Source organism: Amblyomma mixtum, chromosome 7 (assembly GCF_055824585.1).
Source record: "Amblyomma mixtum isolate Tamu chromosome 7, ASM5582458v1, whole genome shotgun sequence".
In the NCBI taxonomy this organism is placed as follows: Eukaryota; Metazoa; Arthropoda; class Arachnida; order Ixodida; family Ixodidae; genus Amblyomma; species Amblyomma mixtum.
In genome coordinates, this window is record NC_143018.1 from 10,271,620 (window position 1) to 10,293,659 (window position 22,040).

The following is a 22,040-nucleotide window of genomic DNA, read 5'->3' on the forward strand; positions in this document are numbered from 1 at the left end:
GCTGACTAACAGGTTGCTAGCACTGAGGCGGTTTATCTGCTGACCTCGTGACCCCTGTATTTCCACATCTTGTGGCGGCCGATTTCTCTGCTCAAGGGCGCACAGAGACAAGTTCACGCGGGAACCGTAAAAGCCAATTTGTAAGGGACACTTAAGCTCGGCCTTAAGAGTGTGACACGATAGCGTAATGGGTTAATTCCCATATATGCAGAGGGTCATTCTATACATTGCATTCTAGATTCCTGGGAGTCCTCATACCCCTTCTGGCACAGTGATGCAGCGGTTAAGCGATGCGCCACTTCCCTGCGATGGAAGGTGCTACCAGCGATGGGCTTTGTGCGACACAGGTTGCTCTTCCCGAGCGACCAATCATTAACTACCACCTGCCATGGTGGGCAGGTTGCGATGACGCCGCAAGGTCACGTGACCAATGAGGCCCATCTGCCTTTTACAAATATGTTGCCGTTCCCTGTGGAAGGCGTGCATCTGGAACGGTGGATCACCAATGGGGAGCCGGTGATGGCGACCCAGGTTGGCGGAGGTTAGGGTAGGGTGGGTGTACCTCTGAGCCGGTAGCGGTGTACGCATGTATATATTACAATGTATACATGCGACAGTGTGGTGCTCTAGTGTATGTAACATGCTTATGTACTTCATCCTCATTCCAGGTGGCTGTTTCTATCCCAGCCACCCAGGTTGCTCTCTGGAGACTACCTGCCAGAGCCATGCTCGCGACTTTTCTCTCAAAACGACAACGCCTACACCGGATTTTCTGAGGCATTCGTCCAGGGCAGCATGTCAACACAAGTGCGGATCAAGAGTCAGGAGGAGCCCGTCGAGGGCAACACCAGGGTATTTCGAGATTCATATGCTCCAACGAAACTTGTACTGTAGGCTTTACTGTCCCCTTTATCATTTCCACCAAGAATTGGCCTCGGGGGGATGAGTGGGAGACGAAGAGGACAAGAAGCTCGGGATTTCAATACTCGTGAGAAGCGGGCCCACAGGCTGCATAATAAACGGACTTTTATGTACCATAAACGGACTTTCCGGTACCGAATACGAAGCAACACGCTGTATATTGGAGGCTCCAGATGAATTCCGGTCTCGTGGGGTTGCATTTAAAGCGTGGTGCATTAATCTCAGCACAAAGGCGTTTTTGCGTTTCTTCCTCCATCGAAAGGCGACTGCTGCGGTCGGGAATCGAACCCACGGCTTCATTTATACCATTTATCCAAATGACTTATTTGTCATCGGGTGGCGGCGGCGCGCTCAGAAGAATTCAAGCGAGGGGAGTTGTAAATGCACACTGCCGCAGATCGACTCGGCAAGAGTGAATCAGACTGATGTTTTATTTTTCTTTTATGAATAACTAAACTAGACTGATTTGCGTGACTGTGATTGCCATTTCTGCGTGACTGCCATTGCCAGTTCTGAAGCCAGGTCTCCTTTTTTTTTTTTTCGCACACTGGCAAGTATTTATGGTAGGCTCAAAATTAGTTTTAAAAAAACTCCATTTCTAGATTTTGCGATTTGCTGATAGAGCATCTCTTCAACTTTCAGCAAATATATTACACCTCGGTATTCGTGACTTCAAAAATGTTTTTTGATCATTTTTCTACATCACTTGGAGTGCTAAAGTGGGAGCTTTTAGAGGTTTATTCGCATTTTTCTCAAAACAGATATGTTGCCGCTACATGTACCTTTTTCTCACTAACTATATAAAGCGTAAGCAAACAAAGTTCTCCACGGATTTCAATCGTTGCCTTTTACATGACTGGAACTGAAACGAGGTGTCTAAGCGAATTTTTATTTGTATGACTGAGGAAAAACTTTTCAAGGATTGCAATTTTGTTGCATCGGAAAAGAAAAAAAACATAATAAATCTATGCTTTTGCTGAAAGCGCATAATTTTAGTTACCGTGTGTGCAATAACAATACTTACTCGCATACAAAACTTCAAGACTCTACATTCAGTAGTTTTCACGAGAAAGGTACATTGGGGAAGGAAATACGATTGGTGTATTGGTTCATTGGGGTTTAACGTCCCAAAGCGACTCAGGCTATGAGGGACGCCGTAGTGGAGGGCTCCGGAAATTTCGACCAACCGGGGTTCTTTAACGTGCACTGGTATCGCACACTCCACGGGCCTCTAGAATTTCGCCTCCATCGAAATTCGGCCGCCGCGGCCGGGATCGAACCCGCGTCTTTTGGGGCCAGCAGCCGAGCGCCATAACCAATGAGCCACCGCGGCGGGGTGGAAAAAAATAGGAACAAAAATAAGCAGCACTGGGCAGAATTTCAATCTAGTGTCAAGCTCTAATGCAAGCTGCATTCGCTTGCGAATTTCATCGTCGTAGCTTTTATTAAGACTACGCTGCAGGCAATTTTGAAAACCATTTTCAGTGTCTCAACCCATCTCAACACGGCTGGTTACCGGCGCTAACGATGATTAGTTGCTGCCGGTCGAGAGCGTCCTGTAGTGGTGTACAAAGCTGAACGTGCCGGGCCCTCAATGAAAGCTTTTCGCGTGGCATGAACACGTCATCAAGATACTTGCGTTCCTTGAAGCTATCATGTCATAGCTACGGATTTGGCGCTTGAGATGGTTAAGTTTTTCTCATACGCGGTACGTTTCCATGTTGACTGGTCAGTAGCTGAAAATTTCACGTCCCTGGACAGTGGTGCTAACCTCGTTGTCTCGCCGACGGAAATCCAACACAAACTCGTCATGCTCGTCACGCGTTGTTTCTCCTTTCCCCATTCGACACAAAATAATGAAAAATTACGGAGGGCACTTGAGATTAGTTACGTGCTGCGAATGCGAAAGCATGCATGCCTGCTGAGAAAGAGATTTTTGGAGAATCTCAATAGGCACTTTTTAAAGCTACAGTTCATCAGTTTTGTAATATGTCCGCTTACTTGCACCTATTGTCTGGAAAGGAAGAATACCCTGGCTCTATTAAAATACATATATGCTGGCATTCCTGATCTTTTTGATTGCATACATTATAGAATATACAAAGCAGTACTGTTTTAAATTATGATCCGCATTTTCAAGTTTTGTATGCGGCTACAAAATTCGCTCAAGTTCTCACAGTTATTTCCGGCAGCATTTTGCCCTCAAGCACCTAGATATGAGGATCGAAAAGCAAATCGATAACTTTAAGTCCTCAAAAAATCTTCCTCTCCTAATTTCGGGATTAACCATCTTTTAGGTTTCCATCGGTCGTTTATTGAGACAGCAATAGCAAATAATTCTCAGCATTTAAAACCTCTAGTAGGTGAGCAGTTATTTCACATTTAAAAGTTAACAGGGACCCCTAATTTCATCGCATGCTGGCAATCCGATAGTGGCCGCATTTGTTTTTCCAGTCCCGGACTACTTGCTGACAGGTCTCGGCTTCCGCTCTGACAGGAAATAGCCTCATGGTCACATGACCTACTTGCCATAGGCTGCTTTCGAACTCGGCGCCAGAGCCGGGCTCCCCCTCGGTTACCGTACAAGGACGCTGTCATCTGCTAGCAGACGACGCAAGCCACGGCCACCACGACGCCGAAGCAACGCCGTGCACTCGATCATGATAATGAGTCGATTTTAAGACTGTACGGTCAGCTTAGCGTAGGTGCATTACAGAACTCAGCTTCAGCGGTATGCTCGCCGCTACTGCTTGCGGCGAAGTTCGCACAAAGTAGCCCAACTCGTTGCGGATAGGCAGATAGACGAAAGCCTTCGCAAAAATGTTGACAACAAGCTCTATAGCTGCTCCAGTATACGAGTGGTTCACCTGCGATGCTTTCAGGTAAGCGTACAGACAGCATGTGGCAAAGCAAGCGAACGAGAACCTCTTGACGACACGAGCAAATAATACGCGCTCGCAGCTTCGAACGCGCGTCCGTGTGCGGTGGATTTCAAGAAAATAAACGAAGATGCAAGAACAAAAAGTCTTGCGATGGCTCAGAGAGCAGCTACGGAGCTCATGTGAAGGTTTAACGCATGATATAGACCTCCAGGAACACGAAAAGTACTCAAAATGCACACGGAGTCTAACTCAATATGGCTGCCAGCGCGGCGCGCAGCTATCGTCTGCTGCCTTCTCAGCAGCCCCAAGCAGCCCGGACTGCCATAGGCTAAAAACGAACGCGTTGCTATGGCGATGCAGGCAGGTGTGCGGAGCTTTCGGGCTGCCCGAGAAAAACAAATACCGGACTCGAGTCCGCAAGTAGTCCCGGACAGTCCGGGACTGAAAAACAAATGCAGCCAGTATTAGCAGCTTTCGATGCATATACCGGAAGTGACGTCACTTCTGGTCCGGTGACGTCACCTTCTTCCAATGAATGCAGATTCTCCCGACTGGTGACGTCACTTTTCTCCAGCCAGTGGAAATGCTCCGGTCTGGTGACGTGACATTCCTCCAGCCAATCAGCGAACTTAGTATCCGACGACACATTTTCTTCCCGATTGGGCTTCTAATGCTATCGCATTAGTTATGGTTTACAACAGGCGTATGTCGTGTCAATTCAGGTCTTCTCTGATTCTTGACAGGAATGTGTAGTAGCGATAGTTGATGCAGATTCTAGCACATGATGACAAAACAGCAACACACTGCGCGCTGCGTTGGTTCGCCTTAATTGTGCAGATCTATGGGGTTAAATAATGACGTTGTATTTATAAAACGTGCAGTCATCTCTTCAGCTAGCAACGACTTTATTTTTAGAGTTTTGATTACGCAGGACTTGAAAGACTGAAAAATGTGAAGCTGGGTCGGCAGAGAAGGGTATGAAGGCACATTGATATCTTAAGATGGCATTCGCTTGGAGACTCATGCACCTACAGCAGACAACAGCGGTGCCGTCTCTGTCTTGCAGGCTGTAAAAATAAACAAAGGAGAAAGGTTAACGTTTCATTTCCGAAACTTTTACCAGCGCTGCAACACGGGACAAGGGAAAAGAAGAGACGGAAGGACAAGCGCTACTAACAACTGAAAGTTTTTTGAAACATACATGGGCAATATTGCCACGTATCATTGTAGTGTCCGTTCGTTCGCGCAAGGCCGCAGGAAAGGGGTGTTATCATTTGTGTTCGTGATGCGAGAAGCGACCGGACTAATCTCGATTGATTACAGCCATGAAGAGTTGCATCTACGTGTTTCCAGACTACTCTAGATGATCACGACCTGTTATCTCGAAGTTTCCTTGCCGGCTTTAAATTGAACGATGCCGCGAGCGGCGGGCATTCGTAATTCGACGACTACGAGCACGTTTGTTGCTTACGCCGCCGCCACTGCTGCGTCACTGCGCCACTGCTGCGTCACTGCGCATGTGCTTGAATGATCAGAGAATTAAGTTCATCTGTTTTGTTGTATTTTCTATGCTATGACAGATAAAATAAACTTCTCTTTCTACGCCGCCGCCGAGTGATTCAGTTCCTTTGCGGGCGCAAGTCAGCCCAAATAAAGAGCTTCGTTTGCAAGTCTTGCTGGTGTCTTCCTGACCGCTGGACTGCCGTCACTACAACGTGACAATATATACTCGCGTGAAGGGTGGTGTATGCGCTTCTGGTTGTCATGAGAGGGTATATTACCCATGTATGTTTCAATAAACTTTCAGTTGTTAGTAGCGCTTGTCCTTCCGTCTCTTCTTGTTCCCCGTCCCCTGTGGCAGCGCTGGTAAAAGTTTCCAACATGAGCCAACTAGCTGAAATCTCCCGTGTTACGTTTCATCTCAAGGGATCGGCCATCAGACGAACGTGAAGTGTTTATTCTGTCGAGGAGTGACTGATATCTTGCTGATTCACGAATACAGGTTTCAGGTGCATACATACAGGGTGTTTCACCTAAGACTTAACACAATTTTATAAAATTAGTCTTTTTCAGTTAGAAGAGCGCTTTTTTCGGCATAGCACTGTCAGCGGTGTAGAACGTCAGAATACAGCTAAGACGTGTTAACTGGCAGGCTGCTTAACTAATATTCAATAGTTAACTTTTCAACTATTACTGTTAGGCTCCTTAATTATCGAGAGGCGTGTAGCCCACCGTGAGTAGTAGTCATATCAGCTTTTACAATTTCGAAAGCGTGGTTACCCTCGGCGCCGTGGCCCAGCAAAATCTGGCTGCATCGCTCCAAAATGCATGCACTTTCGAGAAGCTTGCAGGCAAAGCAACCTCTCAAGTGCACGTAAATCGTGGAAGTAGCCAAAATTTGTTGGACCACAGCGCCGAGAGTAACCGCGTTTCTGAAATTCTAAAAACTGACATGGATGCTAATTACGATGGGCTACACGTCTCTCGATAATTAGGGAGCCTAACAGTAATAGTTAAAAAGTTAACCCTTTAATATGTCGTGCACTTCTTCGTCCGTCGTCTCTGTTCGCGCTGTATATTTCTTTTAAAATAAAATCAGTTAACCAGCCTGCTAGATAGCACAGCTTGCATTCCGATGTACTACACCGCTTACAATGCTATGCCGAAGAAAACTCTCTTCTAACACAATAGCCTATTTTTAAAAAATGTGTAAAGTTTTAGGGGAAACACCCTGTGTATGTACAAAGTCGTCGACCGACTTGCGACCGGATACGTTTCTCGGAAACAGTGCAGTGCATGCATCGGTTCGCACACCGAATGCAAGTAATGTCGAACTGGTCGTTCGTAAAACCTTTCGTGAACTAGCAGTTGTATCCGCGCAAGTGACAGATCGCTTCCGTTGGACTACCCGATTTCGAACGCATTGTGTCCATATTTAGTGCCGGTGCCAGAAATTCAACAGAAAATTTCTTTTCTCGCAACCCAGTCGAGTGCAGCGCTCTTGAATTACCTGAAGAAGATTATCTCTATAATTCGAATAACGTTATATTTCGCATTGTAAGTAAGAAATAAAACTAGCTATTTACAGCCCCATAAGGCATAATTAATATCGGAAATTTTGCGTAGGGTCGAAATAAAAGCAAAGATGAATTAACATATGTCGATTTAGGAAGGTGATTTTATCCAAGAACTGACCTTTAACTGAGGATAACGGTGTCCAGCTCGTACATCGGATCCGGCGCAAAATTTACCCTTGTTGCATACTGTCATCATTATTATCACCACCGTATAATACTGATCATAATAATCATCAGACTTACAACTCCTACTGCAGAGCAAAGGCCTCTCCCATATCTTAAATACTCTAAGACCGACGAAATATGGGAAGTACGGCTGTTTTGTTGAGGACAGTTTAAGCAATGATGTGGTAACATAACCAGTTTTTTTCTTTGCACGACTACGAGATCAACTTCTGAAAGGATTCGTGTTTGGCATCTGCTTGTGTAATTTTACTGGAACCTTATGAATTGTGCTGCAAGCCGCTGCCAATCTTCATACCCCCCCCCCCTCCCCCCCGGGTCATTGCTCCCGTAGTTCCTCTTTATTTTCTTTTACAAGTATTATTTTTGTTCATTTATTTACTCGCTGAATGGGCTACAGCCGGCCAATGTATATAGGTATAAGTTTTATCCGCCTGGGCTGCTACCTAACCGTTTAAACAGGGCGTCCGACATAACTTCGTTATTTTCGATATTAATTCTTTACAAGCAAAATAGTGTTCGCTCACCACAACAAAGTTAAGGAGAATTTCCTCATCTCGACTCCCTTCGTCGCTCTTACAGAATGAACCGACCCTTGCAAAAAAGTTTGACAGTCTATAGAGTGTCTATAGACTTCTGTCATAAAGTCTATAGATTGTCTATAGACAAATCCTAGAGAACAGTGTATAGGCAATACAAATGCCATAGACAGTCTATAGACAATCTATAGATTTATGGCAATATACTTTTAGTAGACTTTTGTCTATAGACAGTCTATGAATAGACAAAAAGCGATATCTATAGGTAGTCGCGGAGTCAATAACAAGTCTATGATTGTCTATAGACCATTTTTATAAGGGAAGTGTCCATCATCCGCATCCGGAGGTCAAGGCTGTTCCAGGACAAAAACCTCTAACAGAGATTCTCAATCAGTCCTGTCCTACACCAGCGAATCTCGTCATCCCGTCTGTAACCTAAACTTGTCTTCCTTTGCAGTCGTCTATCTCTCCATGTTAAACCACTGGTTCTACAGGCATGAAACGATCAGTTCTATTATTTGTTGTTTTAATCGGGACAACCGGTGTACCTGCTGCTGTAGCGACGCCTTGATCGCCGCGTCGAAGACCTCCCGCACGCCAATCTGCTTGAGCGCCGAGCACTCGACGTACGCCGCCGCTCGGATGCGGCTCGCCACGGCGCGGCCCTCGGACGTCGTCACAGGGGGCTTGAAGTTGCGCGGCAACACCGCCGGAGGGCGGTAGTCGTCGCGGAGGTCCTGCAGAGCGCGAATCATTCGTTTACGTGACCGTCTTCCTGCCGCGTCGAATGACGTCACATCCCTATTCCTCCTCGCTCACTGGCAGCGCTGAAACCGAAACTTCAGCGCGAAGTAGATGACACCGTACTCGATTAAACTGTCCATTTTTCTAAAACTATATTTTGCAAACCCTTCAGTGTCGATTTATTCCAAAGAAAAAGTAACAATACGCTTACCCCGTGATGACGTAAATTTCAGGGACAGTTCGGGTTGATGCGAGATGCTGGTACCACTTAGAGTGTTTAGTAACTCTGGGCAGGGCCGTGGGATGTCAGTGCAACATGCAATAAACATGCAACAGTACAGCGTCCACCGATTGACTGCTGTCGTGTGTATCTGAGGTATTCACGTGGAGCGATGGGCTCCATTTTGTGATGCAGCAAGTAGCCTCTGCAGTGAAAGCCTGAGCAGGTTGCGGTAAGTCGATTAGATATGCCTTCAGCCTTTCACCGTGTTTCATGCACCCCAAAATGGCGGCCATTGTGACGTCCGTATACCTTCTTGTTGCCGACGAGCACGATGGGCACCTTGGGCAGGTAGTGGCGTATCTCTGGCTCCCACTTGTACTCGACGTTGGACAGGCTGTCTTGGTTGTCCAGGGCGAAGCACATGACCACCACGTTGGCCTGGCCGTAGGAGAGGGGCCGCAGCCGGTCGTAGTCCTCCTCGCCCGCCGTGTCCCAGAGGGCCAGGCGGACCTGGACACCAGGACAGGGAAGGAGTGTCATGTTTCAGAGGTGTAGAGTTCGACCGTGCTGCTTGCGGTGCGATAATCTTCTCTCGCCCGCACCCGTCGCTCAACGCGGAAAAAAACGCGTCCTGAGCAAGGCTGCTGCTACGGCAAGTATAATATTCCGCATTCTAATCAGATTGCAAACATTTAGTGATCGGTAACCTGCCCAGTACAGTTTTGTATATTACTTGACTAGTATACATTTCTTTAAGGTGTTTGTGAAGCAGTTTTATCAGTCTGACCGGACCGTACAACTGTTCTTTCTGCCCATTTTCGTTGTCTCATAATGACGTTGGCAGTACTGCAAATAAATAAGATAAATAAATGAAAAATAAATAAATGGTTTAACATGGAGAGATAGTCGACTCCAAAGGAAGAAAAGTTCAGATGACAGCTAGCACTGATAGGCCGGGGCGACGGGAAATTCAACCGCTGCGGCCGGGATCGACGCGGGTTCGATCCCGGTCGCGGCGGTTGAATTTCTTTGGAGGAGAAATTCTAGAGGCGCGTGTACTGTGCGATGCCAGTGCACGTTAAAGAACCCCAGGCGGTCGAAATTTCCGGAGCCCTCCACTACGGCGTCTCTCATAGCCTTAGTGGCTTTGGGACGTTAAACCCCATAAACCTAAACCTAAACCTAAATAAATGATGCCACGCAACTTCAGATGGCATGCAGCCAGGGTGGCTCACTGTCAGAAATGGCTGGAAATCAGGGCAGATACGTAACACGTACTAAACGCACGTAACGCCGCCATTACTAACCGCCGTTTCCCGCACCTTCTGACTTCCTCCTGGAGAGCTTGATTTCATTGGGACTCGCGAATAACTAGTAAGCCCTAGCGCAATAAAAACTGCTTCCGTGGCTGCAAGCAAAGTTGTTTTCTTCTGAAATAGCTTGCCTTCGACGCCTGGCAGCAGTGCTGGACCGCAGTCTAGTGGCTTTTTCGTTAGCTTGCATATTTCGAACTTTGCAAATTAGACCCTGCTATAGTTCTTTCAGCCCCATATTAGAAACGCTGCGGTGCTGTTCTGTATTATTACTGTTTTCGCACGGGGCTAAGACAAATTAACGGCGTCTTTCTATTCGAACCAGACGAACAGCATTGTATGTGTGTGTGTATGTGTTTTGCAGATTGGCCGCTGAGCAACGCTCCGGACGTGTGGCCTTTATTTGTTTGCGGGCTGGCCATAAAGCGGCACACTGACAGAACTTCCATCTTCACCCACTGATAAAAATGCCGTCGGCGACCAGAGAACAAAACAACGCTTTTATTTTTTTTGTTGTTGTTCTTAATGTTCAAGCGGCAGCAAAAACTCAGCTGTTCAGTAACAACACATACGGTCACGGCGGCTTCATATGTGAAGGGTCACACTTACAGGGAACACGAGAAATGGTTAAATCGGCTCTTAACGCGGAGAAAAGTTGGTTCACCGCGAAGCAAAGCGCGGGATCGGACTCTTCCTCTCGAGACCACCGCGCCTTTTTGTCGCTTCGTAGCGAAACCTGCTTTTCTCGAGTTAAGAGCCGGTTTAACCATTTCTCTTGTTACCTTTAAAGGGGTGGAGACACCAAATTTTGAAGCTATAAAAAGCCTGCTATGGGATTCCTATGTATGCAAGGGCAGTCACAGCCAGGTGTTGGACGCAACAAACGTTTAAAAAATATTTTAATTCGGTTCCAAAGATTACCTAAATGCTCACTCTCACCGATCTAGACCCATCGCTAGCGCCATCAACCATGACGTCACAAGGGGTGTAGAAAAATAAAGTTTTAGTGACGTCATACCAAAATACAGTGACGTACGATGAGCGGGGCACAGCCGCGTGAGCGCAGTCGACGCACCAGCGAGCCGCGTTTGCTCGGTTTGCGGCGCGCCGTTGCGAACAGCGTCGCAACGTCCGATTGCAGCTCGTTGCCTGCGTCCGGCCTGCTAGATGTCAACGGCGGGCCGCTCGCGGCAACAACGGGAAGCGGCAGCCAATGCGAGCGCGGAGAGCGGCAGCGTCATGATGACATAGGGCGCACTCTTTGGAGCCGGGCGGCCTGCGCCAGTCTTCGTGCCGAACGCCGGCATCTGAAGAACGCGATAGTATTGTTTGTTCACGTTCATAGCAAACCCTGGGATATATGAATATCAAAAATGCATCGTTTCTGACGATCGTTGTCAAATACCGAGTTCCTGGTAGAAGTGATGACTGCGATGCAAGCAAATTTCATCCCATAGCCGGTTTTGTGCTGCTGCTACCTGGTGCGGTTCGCCTGCCGTCTGCTAGCTCTGTTGCTGAAGACGTCGTGGAAATCGAGAATATCTTTTATTATGGGACGAGTTCACAGTAAAGGGGTGCCGAGCGGAGCACGTTTCTGAGCGCTGGCCAGTCCCGAAGCGCCCTCAGCTGCGGAGTCGATATGCGAAAGCAGCTAGGCCTAGCGACGACTAGGGCAGTCTGGGACCAGCGCGCAGGTCGCCAGCCGGCGTTGCCGCAGGCAGTGTCGCTGCCGAAAGATCCACTTTTAGCACAGTCATGCTGTCGTATCTCGAATCTAGAAAGCATCCTTTCTGGTAGCATGGCTGTTTTGTATTTTCTTGTGCGGACGTGAAGTACGCCGAGTCTGCCGGCCGGTAGGTCAGCCTGGATACCGTCTGCCGAAAGCGAGCTAAAGAGTGTTCTTGACGTAAATAATAAACCATGGGACAAGAAATGTGAAAAAAGTGTCATTTTTGAGGATCGCTGACCAATACTGAGCTGCTAGTAGAGGTAACAACTGTGATATGCGCAAATTTCTCACAACCGCGCCTAGCAGCTGCCGCTGGCGCGACGTCGGGGTCCAGCTCGCCTGGCGCCCGCTAGCTCCGCTGCCGAAGGCGTCGAGGAGATTGACCATACTATTATTTTATTGTGAGATGATTCTGTTAACACTACAGCTATTTGTGAAAAGTAGGCCTTTTATTATAGCGCAGGCGACTTCCGAAGCGCCGGCCGCTTGCTAAACAGGCTATAGGCCTAGCGACGACCACGGCAGCCAGGCAGCAGCAGAGCTCGTCGCCCGGAGCGCCCGCGAGCGGTGCCGTTGCCGAAAGCTCCCAACATAAGCAGACATGCTTTGTCGCTGCTCGAGTATAGCTGGCAGTTCTGATAACAAAGCGATCTTGTCTTTTCTTGTGATATTTGTACACCATCCCAAGCAGCGCTCAGGTACTGCTGCACGGCAGCGAAGTGTGACACCGGTTGTGGGCGCAGCTTGGGTAGAGCGGCGCAGCGATGCTTACTGGCATTTTGCAAAGTGTTTCGCATCCTCACGCGAACTCGCGAAGGCGATATTAGCGTGGGAACAAAAAAATAGTCGATGTCCTCACTCGTTGGAATCAGATCTGTCAGAATCCGAGCTGCTGGGACTAGACGTGCAGTTGTTTGTTTTCATATGCGCTGGTCAGCACGTGTGTGGGAAAGCAGACGATGCAGCAGTAGGTGCGTCACAACTTTTGTGGGCCCACGTGACCAAGCGAAGAAGTTGATCTTCCCCCTCTGTGACGTCACTGTACAACTCGGCGTTCCGAAACCGAAACCGAAAATCGTTCACCTAAAAATGCTATAATAAATTATTCACTGTGAATATATGAATCTTTGAGTGTGTATCATGCTTCCTGGAGCCATAAGAAACGTTTGAAACTAAGAACGCGCGAACCACAAATTTGGTGTCTCCACCCCTTTAAGTATTACACATACTGTACACGTAACTGGTTTGTTCTTGTTTTCATTACTGCTGAGATATGACGTGCCGCGAATGGTTGAAGTTGCAAACTTTTGCGATAAGCCTCGTGGCACAACAATCTGAGGTCTGACACGAGAAACGAACGCGTCCAAACAGAAAAAAAAAAAAAATGCCTTCAAATGGGATGCCTCGCGCTTTACGGGAACTCTGATGAGTGCGCGCTTTCGTTTGCTTATTTTGCAGGAATGAGTTCTTGAAAGGCACTAATTCCGCTCATTTGTTTAGGCAACAACTTCTGAAGACATAAATGAGCCAGAATAGGCATAACCGAGATCTTTGAAGTGTATAGCTGAGGACAATTCTATACAGTTATTGTTCTCAGCAAAAACTGATCCTCTGGGTCTTTCTGGGTATGTTCACGTTGATCCGGCAGCTAAAGGCGCATTTAGTGCTGAGGAAGTTGAATTTAAAAATCCGAGCCCAAAATATGGTGTAAACGTACGCATTTTAATTGCGAAATCGACCGGCGATGGCGACACCTGTACTATTTCATATTTTGGTCTCTTTTACCTTATAGAAGCCCGTTTATGTTGGAATTGGTCTCATTGTGACTAGGACGCGGTACCCTTTCGATACGAGCCAACTTCAATCTCTCCTCAGTGTCAGTTTGAGCAATGTTGAGTTACGACGTGTAGTAGTCGTAGTAGCTGACCTTTATTCGACCATAATTTATAGGCCGAGCATGTCGACCACCTGGGTGACCAGAAGTCGCTGTTCTTCTTCCCCTTCAGCGCCAAGCCAGTCGAGCCAGGTGGTGATGGATAGAGAGAGGGGGGGGGGGGTAGGAACCCGACTGGTGAGCAGCCGGGCAATAGCCGGAGTCTCGCCTTCTTTGGCACATCCAAATGAATGCAGTTACCACCCCGTCCCGCCTCTTTCTCTATCGCTATCGGTCGGACCCTTCCTGTCCCAACTACGACGTGCAAATACGAGGGCGTGAAAGGAACTGCATATTTATAATCTCAGAGGTGGACTTTACAGCAGTTTGAGGTTGAGCTAGTTGGTGGTACGAGAACGTGATGAAAGAAAAGCGTGTTGAAACAGGATGCAAGAGGAGACGACACAACACTGGGTGCCGTTTTTTGTGTACCCGTACACTGTATACAGTACCCTTACCGTGGTCTGGTTGTACTGGACGAACGTGGTGTAAGTCTCGAAGACAGTTGGCACGTAGACGTCCGGGAAGGTGTTGCTGCAGTAGGTGACGAGGAGGCAGGTCTTGCCGCAGCTGCCGTCCCCGACCACCACCAGCTTCCTGTCGATGGCTTCCTTCCTCCCGGCCATGGCTGACGGCGAGAACGTCGCTGCGGCTCCCACTTCCGACGCACACCCACCCACAAGAATTCACTAAAGTTAAGCGCCGGCTTTCTAGCGTATAGCGAAGACCGGTACACTGAAGAGATGCGGGCCGGAACGAAGCGGTCTCCGACCCTCAGTCGATGCCCGCGTAGGCACGTCCTTTGATGGGGCACCCGACAAAGGCATCTAGGGGAACACTGGTCATGGTCTTCCACGAGGACAACGTCTTTACACGTCCGCGCTCGTCGTACGATGTTCCGCGAAAATGAGGAACTCGCTGCCAGCGGCTGCCGCGGCGTCGCTTTTCCAATCGCCTTTAAATTTATCCCTTTCCCGATCGGCGAACTCTGACGTCGCCCTTCTGTTTCCGCTAGCTGCGGCTTCCGCCGATAGCCGCGGAACCCGGCCGACAAGGCCAAGCGGCTCACGTGTTTCCTCTGCTGGCAAATGAAAAGCAAATTCAAGGCGCGAACTATGCGCGTTTGGCGTGCGTGTTGTTCTCGTCGACGGCACTATGTTCTCAGGGCGAGGCGCGATTTGATCCGCGAACGGCAACGAGTCCCATTTCGCGCATCGAGGAACCTACGCGGGTTTGTCCGGAAGGTGCCGCTTAGTTAAGTGCTGGGAACTTTCTTAGTTTTTCTAAGGGACACGGGTTTAGTGGACATACTTTGATAGTCATCTAAGGGACACGGTTTTAGTGGACATACTTTGATAATCATTGTGTGTGTGAGAGTGCGTGAGTGTTGAGTATGTTTGATGTCACCTTTTTTTTTCTCTTTCTCTCTCTCTTTCACCCTCTTCTTTCATCCTCATCTGGAGTAGCATGCCAGACCTATAACCAGGCAGACCTCTCCATTATCCATTAAAGTCTCTCTCCTCCTCCAGGGCGTAGTTTTCGCACATCTACGTCATGGCCCTCTGTCAACTTGCGATGTCAGTGCACGTTAAGGAACCCCAGGTGGTCGAAATTTCCGGAGCCCTCCACTACGGCGTCCCTCATAGCCTGAGCCGCTTTGGGACGTTAAACTCCAATAAATCAATTAATCAACTTTCGATATTGGAGATCGGCTTGGGCGGCCGTGGAGTGTGGAGGACATTTAAAACCGCTGGCCCCTCAGGATAAACGAGTGGATTCCAAGGGAAGGCGAACGTAGGGAACAGAGTAAGGTGGGGAGATGAGATGGGGGGGGGGGGGGGGGGGCGGAGTTGGGGAATCTGCTGGGATAGGGTGAATGCGGTTGGCGCGGGGCAGGGAAAGCTAGAGGTCATTGGGAAAGGCGCGTCTTGCAATGGACATAAAGAGAAAATATAATGAGGATGATGATATGCCGGCGTCGACATTTCGCAGAGCTGGTTATTCAGGAAACAAGAGCACCGAGAGGCACAACCCCTATGTTTTTTTGTTTTATTGGAGTGCGTTATTGGAAGCTCCGTTGAACCGTCGATAAAGCCGAGCTTGTAACAGCGCCTGGCGCTTTGTTGGTTAATTGCTTCGGCTAATTAAAATGACATTCAAATTGAAATTGATTTTTTTAATTTAAATATAACAATAACTACAATAATGAATTCTATATTTACACATAAATTGATATTTTTAAAATTTTCATGTTAAATATTGAAATTAAATGTGATGCGGTGTTGGAATTCAGACCTAAAATTCATAATTTCAAAATTTAGAACTTTAGTTTTACAAATAGTGCTCAACAAGGGTGAGGAGAAAGACAGTGCAAATATGCTGAGAAATCACGGTACTAGAGAGAGGAAGTGAGAGAATACCACTAAAGAAAAGGGCATCTGACAAGGAGGGGTCGCCATCTCTCAGCAGTCATTTTACTTCATGATTCCAAGGCGTATACCCAGAAGGTTGGTTTCGGAAGAACTGTGTGCAGTGATTGAGGATAACATTTTAGGCGCCCACAATTCGCTGGTGATATTGCCTGGCTAAGTAATTGAGGAGAAGAACTGCAGAGAGAGCTTGCGCACCTACACAGGCGAAGTACAACAGCAGACTTAGGAGCTCACACGAAGAAAACTAAAGTAACTGCAGACTCTGTGGAAAACAAACGATAGTTCACGATAGTGAGCGAGATATCTGAAGTTCTAAGAGAGTACATCTAGACCCCTGAGTAAAGGGACCGCAGATCTGAACAATGGGAAAGAAATAACCAGAGATAATAAGACTGAGTTGAGTGCATTTGGCCGACATGCTTCCAGGCCAATAATAGCAGCTTACCAGTATCCCTCAAGAGAAAATTATGCAATAAGTGTATCTTGCCAGTAATCACCTATGGCACCGAAACTTACAATGAGCACAATGTGATTACAATGAGGACAGCTGAGCGAGCTATGGAAAGGAAAATGATAGGGATAACGTCGGGAGACCGGACGGGAGTAGCGTGAGTTAAACTCCAGATAACGATATATCCTAGCTTTAATCAACAAGAGGAAATGAACATGTATGGGATATGCAAATGCAAAACGAAGAAGACATAAACAAATGTAAGTGGATCTGTATCGATTGGGTGCTGCGTTCTAATCACAAACAGACTACGCTGACCAAAAACCGAGCTTTCATCAGGTAGAAAATACTGAAGGACGAAAGACATGTGTCGCAACGACCAGCCGATTTCCCAGGTAAAATAGTGCGTCACACCGACTTTGGGGCGCGGATCTTCTAGGCCACTCTAGCACTGGCCGATTTCGCAAAGTGTGTCTATATCGATTTGTGGCGCCGATCTCAGAGGCTACTCTACATCGCTATTCCAAAACGGTGGCAATCAATCCTTTACAACAAAGACGTCCGAGGTTTGAATAGATTGACGGGAAGACATCAAAATCCAATTTTCAGAAAGGGATTAATTAACCATTAGCATCCACCCAAGTGCAGCCATACGGCTACAAAGGAAAGCTATACAGCTTACATTGAAACCTCATAATAAAAGAAAAATTCGTCCTGGTCCGGAGTTCGCATCCGGGACCACTGCTTCACCGGAGCAGTCGCTCTACCAACTCAGCTAGTCGGGACGGCAAGCTTATGGTAGGGCTAGAGCGAACTGATCAATAACTCGAAATGGGAAAAATGTTGCTCATATGCTAAAGACACCATTGAAGAGGAATGCTGAATACACCATTAAGCTATAAAATGATAGAGACACAATTGCATCATGGTGTGAAAAATGGCACATGCCGCTTAACCTAAGCAAATGCCAACTCATGTGCTTCTCTCGTAAGCAAACCTCCATTTACCGCACATGCCATACCATATTAATTCAACTCCCGTTGCCCGAACTTCCTCTTACAAATACCTTGACGTTCACCTGACATCATCCTTATCATGGTCACTCATATTAATTCAATATGCTCCTAGGCCTCACGCACTCTTGGTTATCTACGACGGAAGCTAAAATTAGCACCACCCGAAATCAGACAACTGGCTTAACAGACATCTGTACTCCCGAAGCTCGAATACGCTTCATCCACCTGGCACCCCTCACAAGCATACCTTACACATGAATTAGAAGCCGTTCAAAACCGCGCTGCGCGGTTTATCATGTCAGAGTACTCGCGTGATACTAGTGTCACTGCACTAAAACGAGCCCTTTCCCTCCCAAGTCTCCAATCACGTCGCATCGTATCAGGCCTATGCCTCCTTCATTCCTTTTTCTACCACCCTATTAATAGGCATCTTTTGCTACAGCCGCCATCAAGAATACCCCCGAGCCTAAACCACAGTCGTCCCATCGCTCTCGTGAAAGTCCGCACGTCAGCGATGAATGATTCATTCTTTCCAGATGCAATAACCTGATAAAATGCCCTGCCTGATAATATTGCTTCATGCACAGATCGAGCAATTTTTCGCGCTAAACTAGCGAGCCACCTGTGTCCTACCTGATGTATTCGGCGTTACCAAATAATCTGATCATGTGCTACTGTCTCATGATTTTTTGCTTTGTTTCGTTCCTTTGCTTTTTGTTTTCTCTATTGTTGAGCTGGTATCAATATGTTGTTGCACACTGTTCTTGCCCCCGCCTTATGTAATGACCACGGGCCCTTAAGGCTTCAATAAATGAAATGAAATGAAACGTATAGGGGAATCCCCCCAAGGTGGAGTAGATTTGTAATAAGGGAGTAAATACTCACTGGCATCCACCCAAGCGCATCCATACGGCTACGACATTTGACCCAATAAAAATTTCTCGGCAATAAATGCCTCTTTTGGTGCCAGAAAAACAGCGACACTGCCAGAAACAGCTGGAATTACTTCTTACTGAGAACAAGGAACAATAATTGCATAGAATTGTCCTCGGTGTGCATTGAAGGTAGGTTAAAAGGACAGTGAGGAGAATTTAGTCTGCCTGCAGCGACTTCCTGTACAGCATTCTATCGACAAAGAGATCATTCTCTCCGTAAAGGGGACTTTTTAAAGCTCAAAACGCAAAAAAAAATATAAATAAACGAAATACAGGTATCACCATCGTCGGCCGATTCCACAAGTAAACTGTATGCGTTGACACCGAATTTTTCTTGCGGATCCACTACCACTGATTTCGAAATGGCGGCAGCCATGCAGTCCATCTCTATGTGGATGTCAAAAGTAAGAACCGAATGGTGGGAACATTTTTAAATTGACTTTTCTGTGCCGTAAATGTTCTTTTTTTTTTTGCTGCCGTAAACACGTCAGGATAGCCAGCAAGACCGAGAGAAACAACTTTTACAGAGAACGATAGCTGAATGGAGTTTCCCCCAGAGTCCTCTCAAGGGCGGATCCCAAGGGAATGGAAACGCAGATAGGGGCGGCAGAGGGTCAGCCTGTCAGGTGAGATTGCGGGCTTTGCTGGGATATGGTGTCCGCGGCTGGCACATGGTAGGTATAGATACTTGAGAGTGGCTTTTCAGAGCAATCGCTTTCATCATCGTCATTATCATCATCACCCTGGCTGCGCCCACTGCAGAGCAAAGGCCTCTCCCTCTCCCATGCCTCTTCAAATAACCCTGTCCTTTGCCAGCTGCGGCCACCGTATCCCCTCCAATTCCTTAATCTCATCTTTCCACCAAACTTTCGACCACCCCCTGCTACGCGTGCCTCCTGATGGAATCCACTCCGTTACCCTAAGATAACGGATAACGTTAGGAAGGGCAAAAACAGCCCAGCGTCGTCTGCTGCTTCGGAGTTTGTGTGAAGCCTCCCCTCCGCCTGCTTACCATGGCAGGTGGTGTTTAGGGGGATTTCCTTCTCTCCACCTGCCAATCGTAACCCTTTCCTTCCCCTCTCCACTTTTAGGGGAGAAAGGGGAGATCCGGACCAAGAATGGCTCAACAAAAATGGTAATGCATAAGAAGAAAATGACCGAGACAGCAGCAGGGCCTACGCGGGCAATAGACAGCCTCCGAAGCAACTATGTGCGAAATAAATAACGCCTGCGGGAAATATTCCATCTCCGCATGCCTCGGGAAGAGCTGGGTGGTACTCGGCCGCTGGCGCTGTTCCGGCACTGCTGTACCACTACGCTTCACCACAGCCGGAATAAGCAAAAACCGGAGATGACACAATGGGATATGGGAAGATGGCGCAATTGCCATAGAACCAGAATTGGAATAGATTGGCGAGCGAGAGAAGATTGCTATTGCATTTCCACCGCATCAATCAAACTGATCGACCCTAAATTTCGGGGTTGTTATTGTCCTCTGAGTTCCTATTACCAAAAGAAGATCGTCGTCTTCGTCGTCCTCACTCAGTTCTAGCGAAGCTCCGATCACCCCCTACAGAATGGGTACGGTACTGTAGGTTCTTCCATTAAATGTGACTGCCCTCGTTTTGAGCGAGAGCGCGGTTGCCTAGTTGCTTCTCTGCTCCGCTTGGACTCGCGTCCTTTAACAGAGTCTAACGTTCTGGGGCCTTGGACGCAACCTTCCAGACAACGGAAAGCGGTGAAAGCGCTCCTGAATTTCCTAAAGGACTCAGGGTTGCATTCCCGCCTATAATCTAAGTTTTCTATGCGCGCCCTCTGTCCCTGTGACATAGTGGTCGATGGACACTTGACAGACTCATTTCTTTGCCTCTCTTTTTCCTTTTTTCCCCTTTGTTCCCCTCCCCAAGTGTAGGGTAGCCAACTGGGCATCGCCTGGTTAACCTCCATGCCTTTCCGTCCTTTTTTCTCTCTCTCCATTAAATGTGCCGATGTCATATCACCACTTTTATTAGGAGAAGCAACAAGTAACGGCACGTAATCTTCTGAACGCGGAAAAGTATGTAAAATAATTCGACAGCAGGGAATTTATTTTCTGCTGCTGATATTGTTAAATTCTATACAGTGCCAAAATTACCTACACCTACATGCCCGATCTTATATGATGCGCAAGTAAATATCTATCTCATAACGCAGTCTGAAGAATTGTCGAGCCGCAGATTCTGAACGACAAAGAGCGAGTTTATTACCTTTTATTTTTTTTCTTATAAGGCTACCTCTAATTAGAACGAAAAAAAATGTTTGCTTTATCCATAGAATTTTCGTAAGAAACATACAACATTACCTCAACGTACATTTAAAAAGAAAACCACTTGAGAAATCCTCCTGAAGGTTGAGATGCTGCGGGCATGGCGTCCAAACTGTGCACACTGTAATACTAAATGAGCAAGACTTCTTTCCTTAGCGTTCACGATTAATTAGACAACAAAAATGCACCGTGTCGTATATGATACGCTATGACGTAAGGGGTTAGCCATGTTGCGCGAAGAAGGAGATGAAGAAGATCTCCTTCTTCGGAGAAGGAGGAGATGAAACCACGGAACGAAGATTCAACCTCGACTACTTCAAGTGACTCGATGTTCCACAATTAAACGTTTGACTGCATAAGACATCCTGGCCAGTCCCTCACTGTGGGTATGTACCACTTCAACGGAGGACAACAACAACAACCTCTAAGTGTGGGTATGCGCCAATCTCCAAGGGCAAAACAACGACAACAACATCGGTTCGACATCTGAACTTCCTTGTGAAAGGCTCTTTGAAAAGTATTTTCACTGACCAAAGGAATGGCGGGGACCATTGCCTGGATTGCTAAGGCGTAACACGAGGTACCCGGCAGCCTTTTACCCGGTGCGTATACAGCGGAAATAAAGGAAAAGGGTGCGCGAATTCGGCGTTAAGCACGATTGCTGATCGTCAGAATGCACTCATATATAAGGACGCTGTACGCCTCTGTCTACTACCATATACATATAGCAGACCCATTAGAGGCTGTCGTGTAGATGGAAGGCTGCGGGTTCAATATCCCAGCGGCCGTGGCAAATGTAGGCCAGGTTGGCCTGCCCGAGCGGAGCGGTGAACACTCGGCGTGGCGGTGGCATCTGACGACTTCCTTCGCACGCAGGAGCGGAGAAGGTGTCAAAAAGGGTGCTGCGACCGAAAGTGCCTGGGTGCGGCGGAAGCGTCGTGTTCAGCGCAAATATGCGTGACACCTTAGATCTCTTCCCGTCCCACGATGCGCCTTTGGGTTGGAGTGCACACATGGTGCAGGCCTGTTCTGCTACCAGATTAGCGCAGGCACCCCAACGTGCGCAGCGTGGTCGGACGGTGTAGGTAACACGAGAGGACCTTCGCCCAACATTCCGGAATGGGATGGAATGGAATGGCCGGTGGATGAGGGCAGTTCCCCGAGGTACTGGGGAGCATGGCACGATCGCGATTCAGTCGATCGTAGTGGGAAGGAAAGAGTCGTAACCTGCCGCACGTGACTGAGTGTGATACTAGCTGACTGTAAGCAGCTGCGCGAATCTGGCTGAATACCATTTCCGCCCCCCTTTTTTTTTTTTGTCTTGCTGTACAGGTAGCCTCTCTGACCATCATTATGA

General features: G+C 47.6%; 1 protein-coding gene across 1 annotated transcript; it reads right to left on the minus strand.

Moving 5' to 3' along the window:
• Positions 1 to 4,691: 4,691 nt before the first annotated feature.
• On the minus strand, positions 4,692 to 14,616 carry LOC149334975 (ras-like GTP-binding protein rhoA). The gene is made up of 4 exons (XM_089551656.1): positions 14,003 to 14,616; positions 8,879 to 9,079; positions 8,151 to 8,339; positions 4,692 to 4,870 (listed from the first exon to the last, which is right to left on the minus strand). Exons 1-4 carry the CDS (start codon positions 14,168 to 14,170, stop codon positions 4,832 to 4,834), a joined length of 597 nt encoding a protein of 198 aa, XP_089407782.1. The 5' UTR covers positions 14,171 to 14,616; the 3' UTR covers positions 4,692 to 4,831.
• Positions 14,617 to 22,040: the final 7,424 nt, after the last annotated feature.

Coding starts and splice junctions, on each gene's coding strand:
- LOC149334975 (XM_089551656.1), bottom strand. CDS start 14,170: ATGGCCGGGAGGAAGGAAGCCATCGACAGGAAGCTGGTGGTGGTCGGG. Junction 9,080..14,002: donor TCCAGTACAACCAGACCACG/GTAAGGGTACTG, acceptor CCTGGTGTCCAG/GTCCGCCTGGCCCTCTGGGA. Junction 4,871..8,150: donor AGGCGTCGCTACAGCAGCAG/GTACACCGGTTG, acceptor TTATTTTTACAG/CCTGCAAGACAGAGACGGCA.